The sequence below is a fragment of the Uloborus diversus genome, chromosome 2 (assembly GCF_026930045.1).
Source record: "Uloborus diversus isolate 005 chromosome 2, Udiv.v.3.1, whole genome shotgun sequence".
Lineage (NCBI taxonomy): Eukaryota > Metazoa > Arthropoda > Arachnida > Araneae > Uloboridae > Uloborus > Uloborus diversus.
This window is the reverse complement of record NC_072732.1, coordinates 145,322,123-145,343,893: the sequence shown is the minus strand read 5'-3', so window position 1 is coordinate 145,343,893 and position 21,771 is coordinate 145,322,123. Positions and strand designations below refer to the sequence as shown.

General features: G+C 31.6%; 1 protein-coding gene across 1 annotated transcript in view; it reads right to left on the bottom strand.

Annotated features, from left to right (window-relative positions):
• The window catches only part of LOC129217393 (muscle calcium channel subunit alpha-1-like), a 145,912-nt gene extending 125,229 nt beyond the window's left edge, over positions 1–20,683 (bottom strand). The window contains exons 1-2 of the mRNA XM_054851690.1: positions 20,639–20,683; positions 17,755–17,894 (exon numbers count right to left, since the gene is read on the bottom strand). Coding sequence (XP_054707665.1) covers positions 17,755–17,894; positions 20,639–20,668 — 170 coding nt within the window. The 5' untranslated portion in view covers positions 20,669–20,683. The remainder of the gene's footprint in view (positions 1–17,754; positions 17,895–20,638) is intronic.
• Between the last annotated feature and the right edge of the window lie 1,088 nt (positions 20,684–21,771).

Sequence of the window (21,771 nt, the reverse complement as noted above, 5' to 3'; positions counted from 1 at the left end):
TGAATTTTAACGGTGCATAGAATTTTTTAAGGTAATATAAATTATATTATTGTTATCGTATGGTTAGTTAATCTTTACTAATAATAAAGCAGTAAGTCTCTCTGTCCGGAGGATGTCTGTAGGATGTCTGTAGGATGTCTGTAGGATGTCCGTAGGATGTCTGTGACGCGCATAGCGCTTAAACCGTTCGGCCGATTTTCATGAAATTTGGCACAAAGTTAGTATGTAGCATGGGGGTGTGCACCTCGAAGCGATTTTTCGAAAATTCGATGTGGTTCTTTTTTTATTCCAATTTTAAGAAAAAAAAAACTATCATAAATTACGAAATTATCATAACGTGGAATCGTAACATGGGCACAAGCCAATTGGCGAGATACGAAATGATCATAACGTGGAACTGTAACGTCGGTACAAGCCAATTGGCGAGAAAATTCACCATACATCATTTGTAAATATACAAGCGAACCAAAAGACCTTTAATTTTTCTATTACGGGCGAAGCCGTGCGGGTGCCACTAGTAAAGAATATTGTCTTTAATTTGGCCCATACAATCAATTCTCAATTACTGTTTCATTTTAGCATTAATAAGCTGAAAATAGTTAAAAAATGATAGCTGAAAATAGTAGTCCCTTGGTTTCCCTTTTTTCCGATTTTTTGTATAAACACGTTCAGCGTTCTTCTTCTTTACTAATAATAAAGCTGAAAGTCTCTCTGTCCGGAGGATGTCTGGATGTCAGGATGTCTGTAGGATATCTGTAGGATGTCTGTAGGATGTCTGTGACGCGCATAGCGCCTAGACCGTTCGGCCGATTTTCATGAAATTTGGCACAAAGTTAGTATGTAGCATGGGGGTGTGCACCTCGAATCGATTTTGTTCTTTTTCTATTCCAATTTTATGAAAAAAAAATATCATAAATTACGAAATCATCATGACGTGGAACCGTAACATGGGCACAAGCCAATTGGCGAGATACGAAATTATCATAGCGTGGAACCGTAACGTCGGTACAAGCCAATTGGCGAGAAAATTCACCATACATTATTTGTAAATATACAAGCGAACCAAAAGACCTTTAATTTTTCTATTACGGGCGAAGCCGTGCGGGTGCCACTAGTTTTAAAATAAACTGACAAAATATATTTTACTATAATCGTACTCCTGAATAAACATCAAAACATATTTTATCAAAACATATTAAAATAATATTTATTAATATGCAAAAAAAAGTTATTTTTTAAGTCACAGAAGAATAGTGTCACCTTCACCTGGCAAAATTGAAAGAATGAAATTTAACATTTAAAATGCTAAAGGGTCTTCTTGACCGCAAATAATCCGCGTATTACAGGCTAACGTTAATAGCAAGCTAATAATTGTTTCGATCAAATTTCAAATAATACTGCATAAATTCTCGTTTTTACTGCCGCAAAGCGTGCTTGATTCAGTCGTTGCAGTATTTTCCCTGTTAAGTATATGTTTTTATAGTTTATCGTTTCCTAAATGTAAGTTTGTAAGTATTAAGTTCTAGTAAAAAGAATGTGTGATGTTGTTTTTACAAGTTACGAGTGATTTTGTCACTTCTCTGACGTCACTCCTCTGGCATTTTTTGTACCACTGGGAATATATATTCATCTTACGATTATAAAGCTTAATTTTTTATTTGTTCTAGTTGCTCATTTGAACTCATATATCATGATGGACATTAAAAAGAAGAAAACAGAGAGAGAGATAGACTGGGAAAAAAGCGTCAAGCCGAAAGATTACTTTACCAAAATATTAAAAATGATCCGGATAAAAATTCTGAATTAAAAGAGAAAAAAAGCGGAAATATTATATAAAAAAGAAAAAGAGACAAAAATTAAGAGAATAACATAGATAACTCTGCTAATAGTGTCACTCCCCTGACAACATTTTCCCCTGGTACCTATGAAACTAAAATTTTTTTTTAAATCTTCTGGTCTTCATCTTTACAAAATGAAACATAACGGTAACTAGTGAAATAATGAATATTAAACTAAACTGATGAATCTTTCTTTGGGGACACGAAAAAATTATTTACCGTGTGTTCACTCGTATAACAAATGCATCAGGAATAAAAAGTATCAACCCGAAGTATTTTAAAAATAGCACGTGATGACAGTAGAAAAGTCTAATACTCAATTAAATGCACAAGCTAACCTTATTGCTTCTATTACAATGTAATTTTAAGTGCTGAATAATTTAATACCATTTTACTATTATTGCTGAATTTCCCCCTGAATCTTTTGCCGAGTAGTCAGCAGTTAGCGAAAATTCTCGACTTTCATTTTGGTTAGTTTTTAAAACAAATGAAAATTCTACATGTTTCCTTCTTGAAGACAAATATTCAGTTAATTCTTTTGGCACTGCAAATAAAATGCCAACATTTGAAAATTATAACCAGGCTCATTATTTATTTAAATTCGTTTGCATTTTACGCTAAATTAAGTAGGGTTATTATTGAGAACCAAGTTCTATGTTTCTAAGAACAGCACAATTTTGGATGTAAGCAATTTTAAAATGGATTTAACACACTCAGCAATTTTAAAGAAATTTTCTGTCCCGGTTTAATGCCATTACATTTCTTGAATTCCGATGCAACGAAATTTTCGTTACAACGAACAAAATTTGCGCTCCCTTGAAATTCGTTGCACCGAGATTTCACTGTGTAATTATTTGTTTAATTGTGGCCGCTTTCTAAGTTTCTTAAGAAACAAAACGTTTAACTTTCAAAATCGAGGAAGCAAGTATTAAAAAACTTGTGATGACTTGACGTTGAATTTAAATAATTACACATCTTAAATCAATCAAAAAATAAAAATTCTTCCTTTCGGCTCGATTTGTAAATTCCAGTTTTTGTCTTCTCAAATATGTTCCGCATTACCTCACTCTTCAGCTTAAAATAATAATAGAAACTCTTCGTTACGGTTGACAGTTAAAAGTTTTCGGTAATGTAAAAACAGTCATCCATTAAGAAGAAAATGAAATCAAAAATTTTCGAAAGAAGTAAAGATATTCTTGGATGCCATGATGAAATTTTTCTGAGGAAATTTCCCAAGAGAGTTGACGACTCGAAAAGAAAGACAACAAAGAACACTAAGACTATATTTTTAGTCCACGATCGCCGGAGGTTGAAAACAGAAAGAATACTTTGGAGGGAAAGGCATTTCTGAGCATAAAAAAGGAAAGTTTTGGAAATGGCTTAAACGACTCTATTCTGATAGGACCATGAAATAAAGATAAGCTCGGAGTTTGATAAAAGAGCCCGTAAAGATGATTTTGTTCTTTAACGCCAAAGATGCAGCTGATATTGAACTAAGCTCGTCACTGCTAATTCCATTTATTCTTGTTTTATCCCTTTTCATCACACGAGCTGTTTGCTTTTTGCGTTATAAATCCGAAAAATCAAACCGGGCTGGTTCTTCTTTGTATTTTCATTTTCTGACTTATGGGCAAAGAAACTAAACTTCGATAGTAAATTAAGTTTTTGGAGCAAAGTTGTGAGCTAATCTAATGCACGCATAATTGATTTTCATGATGTAAATAAAGTATTCGCCATATTAAAGAATTTACTGTACAAAAACTTATGTAACATATATTTGAAGCAAGGCAACCTTAGAGCAGGTAGAAGTAAATGAAGGTAGCTAGTCCAATCATTGACATAGCAAAAGCTGCGGCAAAGACCTCAAGTCACGTGACTAAACAACGACGAATGATAGACACGTTTTTGTTGATACTAGAGAAAAAATCCCGATTTCTTTCAATGCTTTTCTTTAAAATCTGTCACGTGACTTGGGGTTTTTGCTTAACGAATGAGCGTCTCCGCTCCCTACATTTTATCTCTTCTCAATGGCTGTAACCAGACTTTTGTTTCGGGGAGAGTTTTACCAAACATATTTCTCCTGAAATCAAAATAATTAATTGAATTTGATTTCATTCATTTATTCTATTGATTTTTGTTACATCGGTTATTTAAAGCAGGTGAAAATGATGAATCTATTTAATGAAGTAAAAGAAAATCTGTGTACATTATATAATTTCCTTGTACCCTAATTGAATACTGACGTCTTTTTGATAACTCAAACGAATGGCTGCTTGTACTCATTTTCGAACATTGGAAGCAATACTTTTTAATTTCTTGAAAAAAATATAGAAAATGTTAAATATAAATAATGGTCCCTTTCAAATGTAAAGAATTTTGATGATTTTGTCAGCATCAGGTTTTCAAAATCCGAAGGAAAACACTGCATTGATTTGTAAGAAATGACGTTCACAATAACTGCAAAAAATACGTAAATACCGCAGCACTGAGTTTGTACAATTTTTCAATGATAAAAATTTTATTTTGATACTGAGAAAAACAATAAAAATAAATTAGTAATAATTTATTAAGCAAAAAAAAAAAAAAAAAAAGAAAAAAAAATTTTTTTTGGAATGATTTTGAAACAATTCGGAGAGAGTTTAAACCCTAAAAAGAGACCCCTTGAATACGGCCTTGATTTGAGGTAGATATTTATGAAAATTATTTACGTCAATTAATATCAGTGCCATCAAAAGCAGCACTTTGAAAAATGCCAAAACGACCTTAGTGTTAAACTTTTGAACTGTCACATAATTTAGAAACTCTTATTCTGATGTAAAATGCTCAACTATCTTCAACTGGTGCTGCAAATACTGCCCTTTCTGTACGGTCACACAAGATATTGAGAGGTGTAATATTGGTAGGTTTAAGTGTGACAACCCAAATTTGAAAAATGCGGGATCAGTGCTCACTTTGAAGTTTAGGGAAGTAGTTTCATACAAAAATTTATAATTGTCTTTGCGCTATATCCATATAATACAACTGTATCCAATTTTTTGCTAAGTTTGGTTACTAAGGTGAGAATATTTTTAGAACTTAATCACATTGTAACCAAGTTTTTAAAAATGCGTAGGTGGGCGTAGTGATTAAGCATTGGCTTCTTACGACCCACGATCGCGGGTTCAAACTCGGGTCCAGCGCAAAGCACTTGAAAATGCGTAGGTGGGCGTAGTGATTAACTTCAGATCAAAAGAAATCATCATGCATTTAATTCATTCGTCATGGAAATGATTTACCTGATATGCGAAATTTTGTCAAGATACATTATTCTTTCACACAATTTTAAAACCATAACCCTATAAACAGATTTTTGGCGAACTTTTATTTTTTATTGTTCAAATTCTTAACGTTCTTTCTGGATTTTTCAATCTGTTCTGCGATAAATATTTTCAAGAAAATTTATTTGCATACTGTCTATTTCAGTAGGATACTGTAGTAACAAAGGTTATTTAAATCATTTATGTGGAATTAGGTTAAGGAAAAGTGTCCAGTCAATGTTGTTAAGTTCGTTTTTTTTTCATCGAATTGAAAAACTGATATTTATTCAAATTCACTCAGAACAAGATAAATTAAATGTGTACTCACAGTTTATATCAGATATTTTTGATTTTACGCTGTTGCGGATGACGATTCCAAATGATGAATTACGCAAATAAAAAAAATACACATAACAAACTATTTGTTTTGCCCAAAATGAACACATGGAACGCAATGTTTTAGTTTTGTCGGCAGTTTTGTAAATCTCCGCAAGGTAGCGTATTTGAGCGCTGGAGTTGCGAATATCTTCTGTTCACAATTTGTTCATAATTTAGTCGTTGAAATTTTAACTCTTGCCCAACTTTTAATTGTGATGCTTATTATAAAGAATTGAAAACGTAATAGCTTCAATTTTGAGTTGATCAGCCATGCAAATTATTTCTTTTGTTCGAAAGTTTTAGGTAAATAAAATTAAACATTTCGGTGAAAAATATTTTATTTTTACATATTTAAAGATATACTTCAAGAAACAACTTCCGAATCGATGTGATATTTTGAGGGGTTAGTTTTGTTTTCTGTCATGGCAACAGTCAGCAAAATGTCCATTCCGTTTCAAAACTCGTAATATTTTTATGGCAGCAATCCAGTGCACTAAATATCTGAGTATTCAACATAGACTAATAATAAGAGTAGACCGAGCTATGGCAACCCTTTTGCTGCTCATAAACCAAACCATGTGACTGGTGGATATCCTAGCAACAGCGGGCGTTAATCGTAGCAGACGATCAACGCCACCGCGAAATAAAATAAATAGAATTGATGGAACACGGAAGAATGATCTTTTATGGAGTCCGATTTGTAAATTTGTTATTCTAAGTTGTAAATATTTTGTTAATATAGTGAGTTTTTCGTTTAGATAGTATTGTGCATTTTCTTTAGTCAATTTCAATAACTTTCTAAGCAATAAAAGATGCAAGCGACCAAGAAGAATCAGCAAACGGTAAGATTTTTACCTACAGTTTCAATTTAAGATACCGATTAGTACATTTTTGCGTTAACGCAAAACGTTTACGCCATTTCGTTCACGCCAACGCTGACAGCTCCAAATGGAATAAAAGTTACCGAAAACTGATCAAAAACTATTACTAATGTCAAAATAATGCATAACTAAAAGAAAAACAGTTCAATCTCTGCACCTGGAAGTTTTTTTTAATGAAAACACATTGTCTTAAAATACATGTCGAGTGCCAAACTATAGATAATGCTGCCATCTAGCAACCATGCTGCTAAAGTCTTCGCCAAGCCCTTCCACTAGTCACATGATACATCTATGAACCAATTTTCTTTATCAGCAAGAATGAGAAAGCTCGGTCTACTCTTATTATTAGTCTATGGTATTCAACAAACAATTCAAAGGAAAATCTCCTCCTTAACGCGTGCGTTCCATCCTTTTCGAAAATCGCTAAATGCTAATTCAGAAACGAATGTTAAGGGAGCAGAATGTGCTGTCAATGCATTTAATAAAGTCTTTTTTCCCAAAAGAAATAAATAAACGTTAATGATGATTATTGATTGCTTAAAGGTATAAATGAACAAAATTTGTTTTAAGGTAAGAGGTTGGTCAATGATTATCCTTAGTTCACAATTTGATTAAAATTAAGCAGTTGCTGAAATTTTAATTGTTGCCCAAGTATTAATTGCAGTGTTAATTATAAGGAATTAAAAACGTAAGAGCTTCAATTTTGAATTGATCGGTAATGGACATTAATTCCTTTACTCAAAATTTTTAGATAAATAAAATTGAACATTATTGTCAAAAATATTTTAATTCTACGTATTGAAAATTATGCTTCAATAAACTACCTTCCAAATGATCTCATATTTTTGGGGGTTAGTTTTGTTTTCCGTTTTTACAACAGTTTGAAAAATGGCGAATCCGTTTCGAAACTCGTAATATTTTTATGGCAGCGATCCAATGCATTAAAAATCAGAGTGCACAGAAAAGCAATTCAAAAACAAAATCTCCTCCTTAACGCGTGCGTACCATCCTTCTCGAAAATTGCTGATTGTTAATTCAGAAACGAATATTAAGAGAGCAGAATATGCTGTCAATGCATTTAATGGAGCATTTTTTCTGAAAAGAAATGACTGAGAATAATCTTGGCAAACGAATAAGAGAAAATATGCAAGTTTTTTCTACTTGGTAATTGAAAAAAGGACAAAAAGAAGAATTTTTTTTTTTTCGCTTGTCAAGAAACAAATGATAGCAGGGAAAAAAGGTTATGGTGATACTGGAGAAAGATACATTGAAATCAGCATCAACATTTTGCATTTTGAGAACCTCCAGTATAAATATTTTAAGTCTTTACTATTTAAGTAATTGAAGTAAAATGAGAAAGAGTACGAGAAGTTGTTTGCTAGAGTTTGATGTTTTCTCTGTAAAGAAATGCTAATTTTATTTTGTCTTAAATTCCTCCTCTAATACAAACTTGACGTAATTTCTGAGCTTGCTAAATAGACAACACTTAATTTTTTCGATTAATGCATCAAATCGAAAAAAAAAAAAAACGTGTTTATGAGCTGATCGGGGACATAGATATAAGACATTTAGCTTAAATTTTATTCATGCTTTATTTTAATGAATATTGTGACGTTTACTGAAGCAAAAGCAAACATCCAATTTGGAAAAACTCTCAACGAACTAGGCTACGAATAAAAGCAATATAAACTACAAAAGAACCATATAAAATTGTCACAGATTCAACTCAAAATTCGTTTTTTTAAACTATATATATATATATATATATATATATATATATATATATATATATATATATATATATATCCCGTGAAACGCCTTTATAAGTGCATAAATTGTAAGTGAACATGAACTTCGAAAATTTTGGCGTAATCATCCATATTTCTGTGCTTTATCCATGTTGATTATGCATTTCCTTTACAGTTTTGCGTGAAGAATATTTGATCGTTTTTATGAATTCAGAGTTTTTAAGCTCAGCACTTTACGGGGTACGGGAAGACTGCGTTAGAATATTTGGCAGACTTTTTTTTTTTTGACTTGTGCTTCAAACTATAATGATTAGGATTGGGTACTACATACAAACTGCAATGTTCTCGAAAATATATTTTCTACTTAAGCATTATAAATGAACTACAGTTAAAATTTCTTTGGTATAAAACATCACGTTCTTCCACTTAATAAGACATATTTGTTCGAATTATAAATAAATCATCGTAGATTTGAATCATCAAGCTCTTTATATAATAGAGCAAGGCACAAAATTTACTTCTCTCTTAAGTATTTTTTTCTACTTTTAGAATTACACAAGAATAATAATTAATTCAACTTAGATTTAAATCATTACATTCCTTCATTAATAGAGCAACGCACAACATTAAACGCTCTCCTAAATATTTTTTTTTACTCAAAAGTTATACGCGAATTGCGTTCAAATCATCACGTTCCTCATTTAATAGAGCAACGATCAACCTTTAATGTTCTCTAAAACATTTTCTCAACTTAAAAATTGCTTAAGAATTATAATAAAGTCATCGTTTATTTTAAACATCAGGTTCTCCATCTGATAGAGAAATGTGAAACATTTAATGCAATCTTAAATATTTTATCTACTTAAAAATTACATACAAATTATGTATAATTCGTATGTAATTTTTAAGTCACGTTTAATCATCACGTTTTTCATCTAATAGAGGCATGAACAACATTTAACTATGTCTTAAATGATTTTCCTGTTTAGTAATGGCATACGAACAATGATCATTTCATCGCAGATTAAATTAATTAAAGTCATTCCTAAAATAACACATATTATGCCCTGTGCAAACGATGAATAATTTAAGTGAGTTAAATTATATATTACAATTGAAATTTCTTAATAATTCCTTTTAAATGGTCAAAAAGTATGTTAAAATATCATGTATAATAAATTATAAAGCTAGCGTACTGTAACGAACTGCCGACATGAGGAAATGAAGCGCGATGAATTGATGTCATGTGGATTTAACGTTGCGATGAACTGAAGTGGAATCGAGAAAAAGATAAACTAAGTTAAGATTTTTTGTACATTGTAGCGTTGGAGTAACTTCTGAAAACCTTTAGGAGACTCTACGTTTTGACGCTCTCATTAGTGATTCAATCTAATTTGGAATTTAAACCGATCGATAGATTTTCGTTAATGCTTTTTCGATACTTTCGATTTGTTTACTGGCATGTGCGTTTCTAAAATAAATGGATTGTTATGTTTTTCTTTGCAGTATATTATTCCCGAACACGCATTGTTTACATAACGTGTAACAGTAAACAATTCGTTCATTTCAAATTTGTGCTACATATATTTTTGAAAGGAATTCTGTGTACATCTAAAATGACAGGGGTGCTCACCGGGGGGGGGGGGGGTCATGGCGTAGACTGTGCCATTGAAATATTTAGGAGTTGGGTTGTTGGTAAGGGTATTTTTCACTTTTTAGGGTATGGCTTTTGCTTTTGGGGGGTTTTCGTGACATTTAGGGGGGGGGGGGGGGGTGAGCCCTTGCTCTTAGGGGGTTGGGCACCCTTGAAAATGAGTTAAATTATGCACATGTGTATTAAATAGTGAGTTACATGCATCCATGGTAAGTTAAAGTGCAATAACTGCAAAATTTTCCTTTTTATTATTTATTTATTTATTTACATTTTTCTAATCTGTAAAACTTATACTTTATTGTACAAGCTTGATTATTTGGTTTCCGAAAAAAAAGTCAGACTAAAACATTTTCCTATCATTGATATGGAATGCAAAACGCGTTTACTTCTACCGAACGCCAGTGAACTGACCATCGAACTAGGTATCTATAGATTCGTAGTTTTACCATCTTTATGTTTGGCTATTGAACATAATCCTTTGATAATAATTAGCAAACTATCAATTAAAAACTATTAATTATGATACTCAGATTTCGACATAAAATCCCTATTTTTCGAAGGCTTTCCTCCATTCAAATTATTATTCAGTACTTCATCTCAACTTTCCGCAACAATGCCTTAAATTAAAAGCTGTAGCATGAAGAAAATCACTGAGAAGCAAGATGTGTTACCATTTTTTCTCTCGAAAATGATGAAATAAAATTCTGGCTTTTGTTTTGTGGCTTTCCCTGTAATCGGGGAATTTAAAATGTTTCCTTTTTGGTTATTTTTCCGCAATCTGTCGCAAAATGTTACTTTTTTTTCCAAGCCTGAATGCTGAACGCACGTCACTTGACATAACTTTATTTTTGAAGTGGACCGTACAAAGCCCGTGCGACGCAGCTTGTACTTGATAAAGAATGAGAAAATTGAGTATTCAGTGGTTGAATACAATTAATTTAACAACTGAATCTTGCTCAAATGTGAACGTGTAACAATGTGTTTAAAAGTTTAATATTTATCTTTCACTGAAATAGATGCATTAAATCCATATTGGAGTAAATTCGGAAATAAATATGAATAAATATTTCATAGCTCAGAATTTAGTCAAATAATGCAGACAAAGTACACAAACAAATAATAGAAACGCAGTTATTTCGAACAATTGGATAATGTTCTTAATTTCACCAAGCATCAGTTAAAATTAACGACTAAAGCAAAATGAAATTAGTAACAAGCTCATTGTTCTGCTGACAAGGAATAAAATAAAGTGAAATGCGAAAATGAATTAATAATATGAACCTGGAGAAAATTAATGGGAACGTGAAAAAGAAAATTGGGTTGTTACAAAAATAATTTTCAAAGGAAATAACTTTTATTCCGTTGAAGTTCATAAAAAACTCTATTTGGTTATTTTAAATGACAAAGCAAATCGAATAGTTACATTAGGTTTTGAATTTACTGAATAAAAAGCAAACATATATTAGCCCTCAGTCTTTTGCCAAAGCAAAAAAAAAAAAAAAACATTGGATATTGCTTTTGAAAAAACTTATAAATAATCATTATGGACATATGTATAAAATTATGCATTGTTTGATTTTTGGAAAGTGAGAAATACAAAAAGTAAAGAATGTAATTATGAATAAAAGATGGTTTTGGGTTATGTCTCTGCAAAAAAAAATGAAGTCGACTGCTCAAAATCATTCACTAAACTTTAATGAATTCCCAGTTTTGAGATTTTTTTCTTTCAGAAATGTTTATAGATAATACAAAGATGCTTTTATTCTTCATAATTTATATACATTTAATCATTTGACTGGTTTCTAGTTTTTACTTACTGAAAATAAACATAACGCCTGTCCAGAACTGAAATACTTTTACTACCATTTACATTCTACTAACACATATCCGTATACGTGTACAAACATACATTTGAACAATAGATTATTAGTTAGCACTAGATATCAGCTTTATTTACCAGATCTAATTCTTCTCACACTTAAAAAATATGTTTTTGCAAAGCAAAATATATCTTTCCCTCATAAGAGAAAATAGGTATTTGTAAAAATGGTACCAAATTCATTCATTAAAATCATTAGGCATTATGCATATTGTGAACGTAAACCATTAAAGTTTTTGAATATGAACGTATGTAACAAGTAGCTAAAAAAATTAGAAACTGAATTGCAAAATAAATCCAGTTTAAAGTCTTAAAACCTAATAGGTAAAAAAAAAAAAAATACACCGTGTAAAACAATTTTCATTCAATCCTTCTTTTAGATGCTTGGTTTAAAAAAGTTTGAACTATGAAACTGAGTTTGATTATTTCATATTAAATAAATTGTTTTACATTTTAATTGTTGGAAAAAAAAACCGGAGTAAAGAAAAGGTTTAGTGTCTAAATAATCACAAAAATAAGATCGTTGACGGCTTGTTTTTTTCAGCACACAATTTAAAGCAATTAAGTTAATAAGATTTTTGTGATTTCAATCTGGCAGTCTGCCCATTACAGTTAAACTTGCTAAGATTATTTAATTTGTTTGCTTTTTGTCCATAATTTTTCTGTTTCATTTAACAAAAAACTGAGAATACATCAAGATTTTCAGCGCGTTTACTCATTTTTGTAGTATTAATTTCATCTGTAATGTTACAGGCTTCTAATTGTTCAAAATTGGCCCATATACGATAATGCGAAGTATTACTGAACTAAAAAGCCTTTTGGTGCGAAAAAGAGAAACTACGTAATGTATACCCAAACCCATTTTTATGCGATGTATAGGGACCGCATAAAACAATCGCATAAAAAAATCGTTCGAAACTTCACTAGTACCTTAAAAAAATAGTTTTCTCAGCACAGTTATTATTATTTTTTTATGCGGTGGATAGGAACCGCATAAAAAAAGTCTCACGTAGAAAATAACCCAAAAAAAAAAAATTTACGCAATAACTAGGAATTACTTTTGGTGAACGAAATCAAAACAAACCAAGTGATGACAGTTTAAATAAATAGTCAAGCAAAATTTCTCGAATAAGGAAATTTTTAGGAGGTCACAGTGAATTCCCGCCGGGGTGCCCCTGCCGCAGTGATTGGAAAAAGTACATTTTTTTTTGTAGCGAACTGCAACTACAGCTACTTTGTTACAAATGTAATTAATTACCAACTACAACTACTTTTTTTTTTTTTAATGTAGCAACTAGTGTAATTTTAACATGCAACGGAAGTATTGATGAAATTTCGAAATAAACCAGAAATGAGTATTTTATGCTTATCCATAAGAATTTTAAATACTATCAGAAGTAATAATGTTCACTTCTTTACTAATAATAAAGCTGAAAGTCTCTCCGCCTGGATGTCCCGAGGATGTTTGGATCTCTGTGACGCGCATAGCACCTAAACCGTTCGGCCGATTTTCATGAAATTTGGCACAAAGTTAGTTTGTAGCATGGGGGTGTGCATCTCGAGGCGATTTTTCAAAAATTCGATGTGGTTCTTATTCTATTCCAATTTTAAGAACAAAATTATCATAAGATGGACGAGTAAATTACCAAATTATCATAACTTAGAACCATAACACGGGCACAAGCCAATTGGCGAGATACGAAATTATCATAACGTGGAACCGTAACATGGGTACAAGCCAATTGGCGAGAAAATTCGCCATGCATTATTTGTAAATATACAGACGAACCAAAAGGCCTTTTAATTTTTCTATTACGGGCAAAGCCGTGCGGGTACCACTAGTATATATATATATATATATATATATATATATATATATATATAACTATTCAACACAACATAAATTACATGCAATTAACAACCAGTACTTGAGGAAAAGACTAAAATTGATGATTAATTTTAAAATTTCATTAAAACTTTAGCTTATGTTCAAAGGAAATTAAAGAGAAAGCAGCGCGTATTCCTTTTCATAATTTGAGAAATTCCATTCTAATGCAGCATGTTATCGACGCTTCATTTATCTTAAATAATATCACTCTGCCAAAAGTTATTAATTACTCCAGCTGTGGGGAAGTTAACAATTGCTACAACTTTCCTTCATTACGCAGTTTTGATTTAAGAATCAAACAAAAGCTTTCTGCGGTGCAATCATGTTTCATGATGTGAATGTTTAATAGTACTTTTCCAAAATACGAGAATAGAATTACTTTTGCAGATAAAACTTTATTATAGGTTCTCGATTTCTACTTTGCAACCCTAAGAAGGGCATTTAGATTTGGTTTATCGTTACTTTGATACAATAAATACTTTTAAAAACTGTTTCATATAAAGAATATAACAAATAATGCGTCGTTTTATAGTTTTTACTCGAGTGGGCTAGTTGATAAAAGCTTAACAACGTTAATTAAAGAATGAATATGCTACATTTTATCTTCAAAAAATAAACTTCAGAATGGGGTTGTTCCCATCAGTCAAAAGTACTACTTTTAGTCACTGAAATTAATAGAATGAGCAAAAAAAAATAACATGGAGGAAGAAAAACTTTCATTTTCAAAACTTCAATTTTTAATTACATTTTTAAAATGTCCAATTTTTCAAATAAGGCGTGGTCTTTATGACGTCATAAGTGATAAACTTTGGTGCACTACACCACTGACACGCTGAATGCTTACGCTTGCTGTCTACGAGTTTCCAAATTATTATAATTAAGAAGCAAATTAAATATTGCGCTCTACGCTTGCTATCAACCATGTCGTCCCCAATTATTGCGAGTAAAGAAGCGAATTAAATATTGCCCTCCGCGCTAATGGCATCAGTGAATGGCATTTCATCACTTGTGATGTCATGTGCAAAAGCGTAAAAAATTATATTGAATCTGCGCACTAATTGAAATAATTGTCAAAAAATATTGAACTTTGTCAAATTAGTTTAAAAATGGTCAAATCCTATGTTTTTAAGTATGCTCTTTCAGAAGAAAATACTTTTAAAATTTCTTAAAAGACACCATTCATAAATCTATTGAAATTCAGTTAATTTTCCGTTTTAGGGTCATTATTCTAAATAGCCGCCATTTTGTCTCGCAGGGGACAGTTCATATATTTCATTCAAAAATAATAATTTCGAAAGGTTTTTCTGAAGGAATAACTTATACGTTTGTGATTTTTTAAGCAACGTAATTTTTGTTCACACATTACCCTTTCAATTTTATTTTTAAATAAATGCATGAGCTGTCACTTGCGAGAAAAAAATGTCAAATTTTCCGTGAAAGGCTCTTCAGCGATTTAAAATCACATACTTCGTTTCAATCTGAAAAATCTGAGACAAGATTTTTTCTAGATAAAAAATGATTAGATATCATGCATTGCAAAAATTTCTTACAGACATTTCCCCAATTTTTTGATTGAACAGGGTACTTGACTCTAAATTTATTAAAGGTAAACTGCATTGCAATTTTACCTTAAACTTGAGTGAAAAAGTCTGGTAAAATCGCAGAAATGTAAACATTAAAAGCAAAGGTAGAGACAATACATAGCACAAATAAATTTTCATATGTTTCAATAACTTGAATGAATGAAAAAAAATAACCTTGAATGAGAAATAAATAATATGAAAATAACTTGTTTTCTGTTTTCCATGTAAAAAAACTCACTTATATCAAACTAGTCGTACCCGCACGGCTTTGCCATAATAGAAAAATTAAAATGTCTTTTGGTTCGCCTGTATATTTACGAATAATATATGGTGAATTTTCTCGCCAATTGGCTTGTACCCATGTTGCGGTTCCACGTTCTCGCCAATTGGTTTGTGCCTATGTTACGGTTCCATGTTACGATAATTTCGTAATTTACTCGTCCATCTTATGATATTTCTGTTCTTAAAATTGGAATAGAAAAAGAACCACATCGAATTTTCAAAAAAACGCTTCGAGGTGCACACCCCCATGCTACAAACTAAATTTGCGCCAAATTTCATGAAAATCGGCCGAACGGTCTAGGCGCTATGCGCGTCACAGAGATCCTGACTGACAGAGATCCGGACGGAGAGAGAACCTGTCAGACAGAGATCCGGACTGAGAGACTTTCAGCTTTATTATTAGTGAAGATTAAACCTAAAGCTTCATTGATTTTTTTTATTAAGTCCGTTTCACACTGACAAAAAACCAGGCTTATTGTAGGTATTTTAAAACAGCTATAAGGAAATTCCCCTTTACTAAACATATACACATTTTGTAGTAATGGCTTTATCTGTACTGTTACAGGTTCTTAAAAGCTCAAAATTCGCCAATATACGTATACGTATGTTACCAGGTGCAATGCGGCATAGAGGAGGCATTGTTCCGATTACAGGTTGTACTGCGAACAGCTATTAACGAAAATCCTTGCAATCAGTAATAAGCTTGGTCATTGCATTTCCTTTGTAAAATTATCCATTAACACTGGTACCTTTCTTTTAGGCTATCTTTTATGCAGAAATTAAATGTTTAGAATTAAAAATGGGGCTCCTTTTGACTCTGAAGAACGTATAAGCAATTTAATTTACGCATTTGTACGTTATAACTTTGACATCTCTTCATTCCCCTGTTATTATACTGTATCAAGTACTTTTCCAGGTACATAATTAACTATAATTTTCCGAGCAACCTTTTCATTGTTACGAAATTCAAAACTTTTTGGCGTTTCCAAGTTCCTAAAACCGTTAGTTGAGTAGAATCAAAACGTGATTTCTACATTCAATATTGGGTTAAAGGATAATGAATAAAAAGAAAATCGTTCTATGAAATGGCTTGAAAGTAGCATTATGATGACAAAACTTTGAGAATATCGAAAAAATATTCTTTTTTCCGTAAATGTTTTAATGGAAAGCTACTTAAATGTGCATAAATAACTACTGACACAGCTTTACAGTTAATATAAATCGTATATATGATGTTTAAAATGCGATACTGCATTGTTAAATCCTATTAAATTTGCTGAAATTTTCATTTTATATTTGAAACAAGACTTTAAGAGTAAGCACTGATATCTATTTTTTATTTATTTATTGAAACCCCACCAAGTACCACCGTACCAACTCTGGTGAGGGTGGAACCATATGTGGTGATTGGGGGGAACAGAACAGTTCACGAACGGCACTCGCTGGAACAATTTTGATACATACAGAAACCAACAGAAAACCAAAACATTAAAATGAACTAAGTAAAGGGTGTCCCAAAATTAACGCAAGATTTGAATTTGCCGCCATTTTTGGAATAAATTGTGGGAAATCTTGAAAAAAGGACAGTTTGGCAGCTGAGGGTCTAGGGTTATTACAAATGGAGCGTTTTCGATTCTATAATGCGTTTTCATTATCGAACAATTATTTGAAAAATAATGAAAGTTTGGGCGGATCAAGCAGTTTACTGTTATTGGCGCTCGATATCGCAATTAGGTAATGCGCAGGTGGTTGTAGGATTGCTGACATAGACGTTTGACTTCAAATAACCCCATAGGGAGAAGTCTAATGATGTAAAATCACACGATCTAGGGTACAATTCATATCACCGAAACGAGAGAGTACACGAACAGGAAATTCCTTATGCAGTGATTAAATTGTTTCGCTGGCTGTATAAAAGCGTAACACTCCATTTTTACTAACCCTAAACTCCCAGCTGTCAAATTGTTCGTCTTCCCTGGCTGCCAACAATTCACAGCAAAAATTGTGGCAAATTCAAATCTTGCGTTAATTTTGGGACACCCTTTATAAGAGTGAAAAATTAAATAAAACTGGGATGACTGGTAAATACAATGTAAACGGCAATTTTGAAAGTTTTTAGGCTGGATATTTAAGCACTGATATCTTGAGGTTATTAACTGTTCTGATATCTTATAATTCTGGACTATGTTTCAGAAACACAGAATTTGTGGAGAGCACTCATTTAAAACGCTGATGCAAAATATTCAGTTAAAAGACATATCATTAGGCATTATCATTTATTTAAGTATTTCAAGGTGTAAAACTGTAATGAAAATGAATGTACTTACCCTATAATGACAATGACGAAATCCAGAAAGTTCCATCCATTGCGTAAATAGGCACCGGGGTGGAACAAAAAGCCATAAGCAATAATTTTCATAAAGCACTCGATCATAAAAATGACTAAAAAGAGATACTCGGTTTTTTCCTGAAAAAGAATGTATCATACTCAATGTAAAAATTCAAATATCTTCAATCTAAAAGGAAGAAAAATGATGCTTAAGTTTGAATACTTGCTTCAAGTTAGATTTTAAATAATCACAGATAATGAGATTGATTATTAAAAAAATTGTCAAAGTCAACTCGGTTTCAAAAAAAAAAAAAAAAACCCTAGAAATGCTAATACATAGGCTGTTTTGACAAAAGTAGTTAAAATGTTCTTTATGCTGAACATTGCGTGACATTTTATTCCATAAAGATAGAAATGTCAAGCTCCTAATGCAAATTTCAACAGTATAAAATTTTGAGCATTAAAACCATGTGGAAAAAATGCTTCATTTAAATATTTATTGAAATTTTCATAGGTTTCTTATTAAAAGTTTAGATATACTACGTACCAAAAAAAAAAACTTCATTATACACTGAAACTCTTTGATTACTTACTTCTTTTTCAACAAATTCTTCTCTTTTTAATTTGCATCTAATTTCCAGTTTTAAAGAAATATGTGTAGAATTTTTTAATGAAGCCCTAATAAAAACGCCTACCTTTTACTGTATTTTATTGATAGTAGTATAAAGTTTCCGAAATGTTTTCGTTTTATAATTTTAAATGATCTTCCTCCAATTATTTGGATAAGTATTTTCATACTAATCCTGAAATATATTACTATAGTTTCAAAAACATTTATATGCACACGTTCCGTGGTAAAATCAGAACATTCTACGAAACTTTAAAACTTGACTATGAGCATAAATATTTGAAAGAAAATATTTTCTTACTGACACAATTACTGTACAATATAAACTGACAATGTTTAAGTTTCAAACCCTTCAATGTAATTGGTATACACATATATGTTTTATATTACACAGTTTTTTGTTGAAATACGATGCTTATGGTGCATTTTTTAATCGTGTTCATATGTGCTCTAGGAATGTTCATATGTGCACAGCTAAAGGGGCACATGTGAACAATTGAATTTTTTTAATACCATAAAGCAAATAAATAATTTTAAAAAATTCTTAAAAAACTCCATGACACAAAAAATAATGACTATTCAATCGTGAGGAAATTTTTACTATGCAAAATTAATTATATTTTTTGGAGAAAAAGAATGAAAAAAATTGTTCACATGTAAATTTTTTCCTTCTATATAAATGTATTTTATTTAAAATTCCTTTATTACACTACACTCATTTCGAGTCATGATTATAAAAAAAATGATATAAAAAGTTCACTGCTTGAAAAATAAACTCAAACGTAAAATATATCATTGTTTGTCAAATGTGTAAAACGAAGCATAGAAGCCATAATTAAAAAATAGCCTCAACTAAAAAGATGTTGGTATGTTGAAATATTGTTTAGTTTTCTGTTAAAAACATTTATAAAGTTTTAAAAAAAAAGTGCGTCACGGGACGCTCGGTAGAAGTGATGACTTTCATAAACATAAATTATTATCATTTTTTAATCCTATGAAAGTAACAATTGGTTTATGGTAGCTATAATAAGAAACGAAATTTTTGCATTGTATGTTGTCTAAAAATCTTGCAAAAACTGCATCAAGTACAGTTCCGTTCAGCATTTGAAGATCGTGTTTGGGTTGATTGTATATTTCGTTGCGAGTGTTGTTGCGTCTGTTGCTGATGTTGATGCACATCTGCAACGACTTCCATTGGAATAGCCCTAAAATAAAGGTTTGTAAATAAATATTGAACGTATGAATACGCAAGAGAGAGAGAAAGTGCTTGCTGGTTAGATTTTTATTTAAAATTAAAAAAAAAGACTTTAAAATTGCTCTAAGTGAAAATTAATTTTATTCTTTGTTAGTAGTTTCCATTTAGACTACTTTTAAACATAAGTTTTGATATCGGCGCAAAAACAATAGATTAAATGACGCATCGTTTCTAAATATTTCGTTTATCAGAAAAAACACTCAAACTTACGAAACATTTTAGATTTTACTCTGTGATGAACAAACTAAATGTTTATTTATTATTTTTGTTTTCTCGACCGTCCCCAACCCCCGCATTACGGAGTCTGCGGGGATGAAGTTCGTTTAAAATATGTACATCTTATCACAGTTCGAAAACCTAAATAATGCGAGATATTTTTAGTATAACTAATCGCAAAAATGTTTTTGTTTTGAAAATAAATTTAAAGATTAAATGCTGTTTTAAATATATATTGTTTACAATGTTATTGGTATTATATTGTATTATTAAACTCACCTTTCGTTAGGAGATTGCGTTATGTTGCGACGATGATCCATCTTTTGTTAGTTTAATTACTTTTTCTACTATCACTTAACGCTTAAAGTTGACCCAAAGAGTAAAGAAACAAAATTTCCCCGACCATGCGCACTTCTGTCACATGCGCGAACGAAAGGAATGCCAGACGAGAGTTGCGCTGTTACGCGCGTTATGTCACAAATCGGTTTACCCTCCCATAAAAAGTTATGTCTTCCATAAATAGGACCTTACAGAAAAATGGAAAAGCAATACTACTTCAGAAAAGCAAAGAAGAAAAAAGGCACTTTTATTATTCAAATACTCTGTCTGTTGATTAGAAACATATATGCAGATAAACTCATCCATTATGTTTCAATACGAGCAAGGAATGAAATTTAAGGCACATTCAGGAAAGTAATGTAAGTAAGTAAATGTAAGTGTTTAAAACATGTTTCTTTAATGATGTATCAAATAAAATATTTAAGAAAAGGAAAAAATACTTACCAAATAATGATTAAGCTTATTCGAGTCCATACAAGCATGAGGCGTGTAGATAGCTAAGGCGACGCAGTTGCAAAAAATGGTGAGAAGAATAAGATATTCAAAAGGCGTAGGAAAAATGAGTTAAGGATTACATAACATTTGATAACATGAAAAAAAAATGTAATGACAATTTTTAAGACACAAAAATAGAAAATGCACAGTCCATAGAATTTTAAAACTCATATTTAAAACAACATAGCTTCAAGCTAATAAATGATTGTTTTCAAGTAATTGACCAGAATAATCTGCCAATCAACGTTTGCACCTGCGCACTGCTGATAGATAAATGCGTATCTAACTTACTTGGGGCTCCACCAATTTAGTGTATAGATTTGTACCGAAGTTTGGTTGTCTGTTATAGGAATAAATTCGATATCTTGTGGCGACTTTCATGGAAACTTCACCATTTTAAAACGAATAGTCTTGTCGGACTGATAGGATTTTTTTTTTCAAAATTGCCATGTTGAATAATTTTTGGCGATTGGATTTTGCGTGATGAAGTCTGAAAGTAATTTTGAATGCGAATTTAAATTTCACACTGAGAGAAAAAAAAATGCTTTGGGAATCAATTTTTTTTGAAATAAGTGTCATCACTGACGAGATAGCTAGAGCCGCGTCCATTAAAACGTGGGTCAGTGTGATGTCTTTTGAACATTTGGGTTCTTTCAAAAGAGATAAACAGCAACCGAAACGGAATAGGTTGCCCTCAAAAAGGAGACTGGGTTCGAAAGGGTAGAACCGAAAAAGAAACTAGGCACTCTCAAAAAGGCAACATAGAGCACCCAGCACCAAAAGCGCAACAGAGATGCAACATACTACAGAAGAGTTGCGCTCTACTAAAAAATGTAGAATCGCTACTAGAGGAGGAGGATAAAACTCAGCAGCAGCTCTTAGACCCACCTGCCTCTTAGATAGTGCTGCTAACAGTACCTGATAGTACAACTTGACATCTTGATGGTAGTGAGGGAGAAAACTCCATCTTGGACTGAACACTAAAATGCAAATCCAATGTGCTAAGTTAAGAGAAAGAAACATATAATAATTGATGTCATGCAAAAGATATACAGTTTAAAACAAAGTAATCCGATTAAATT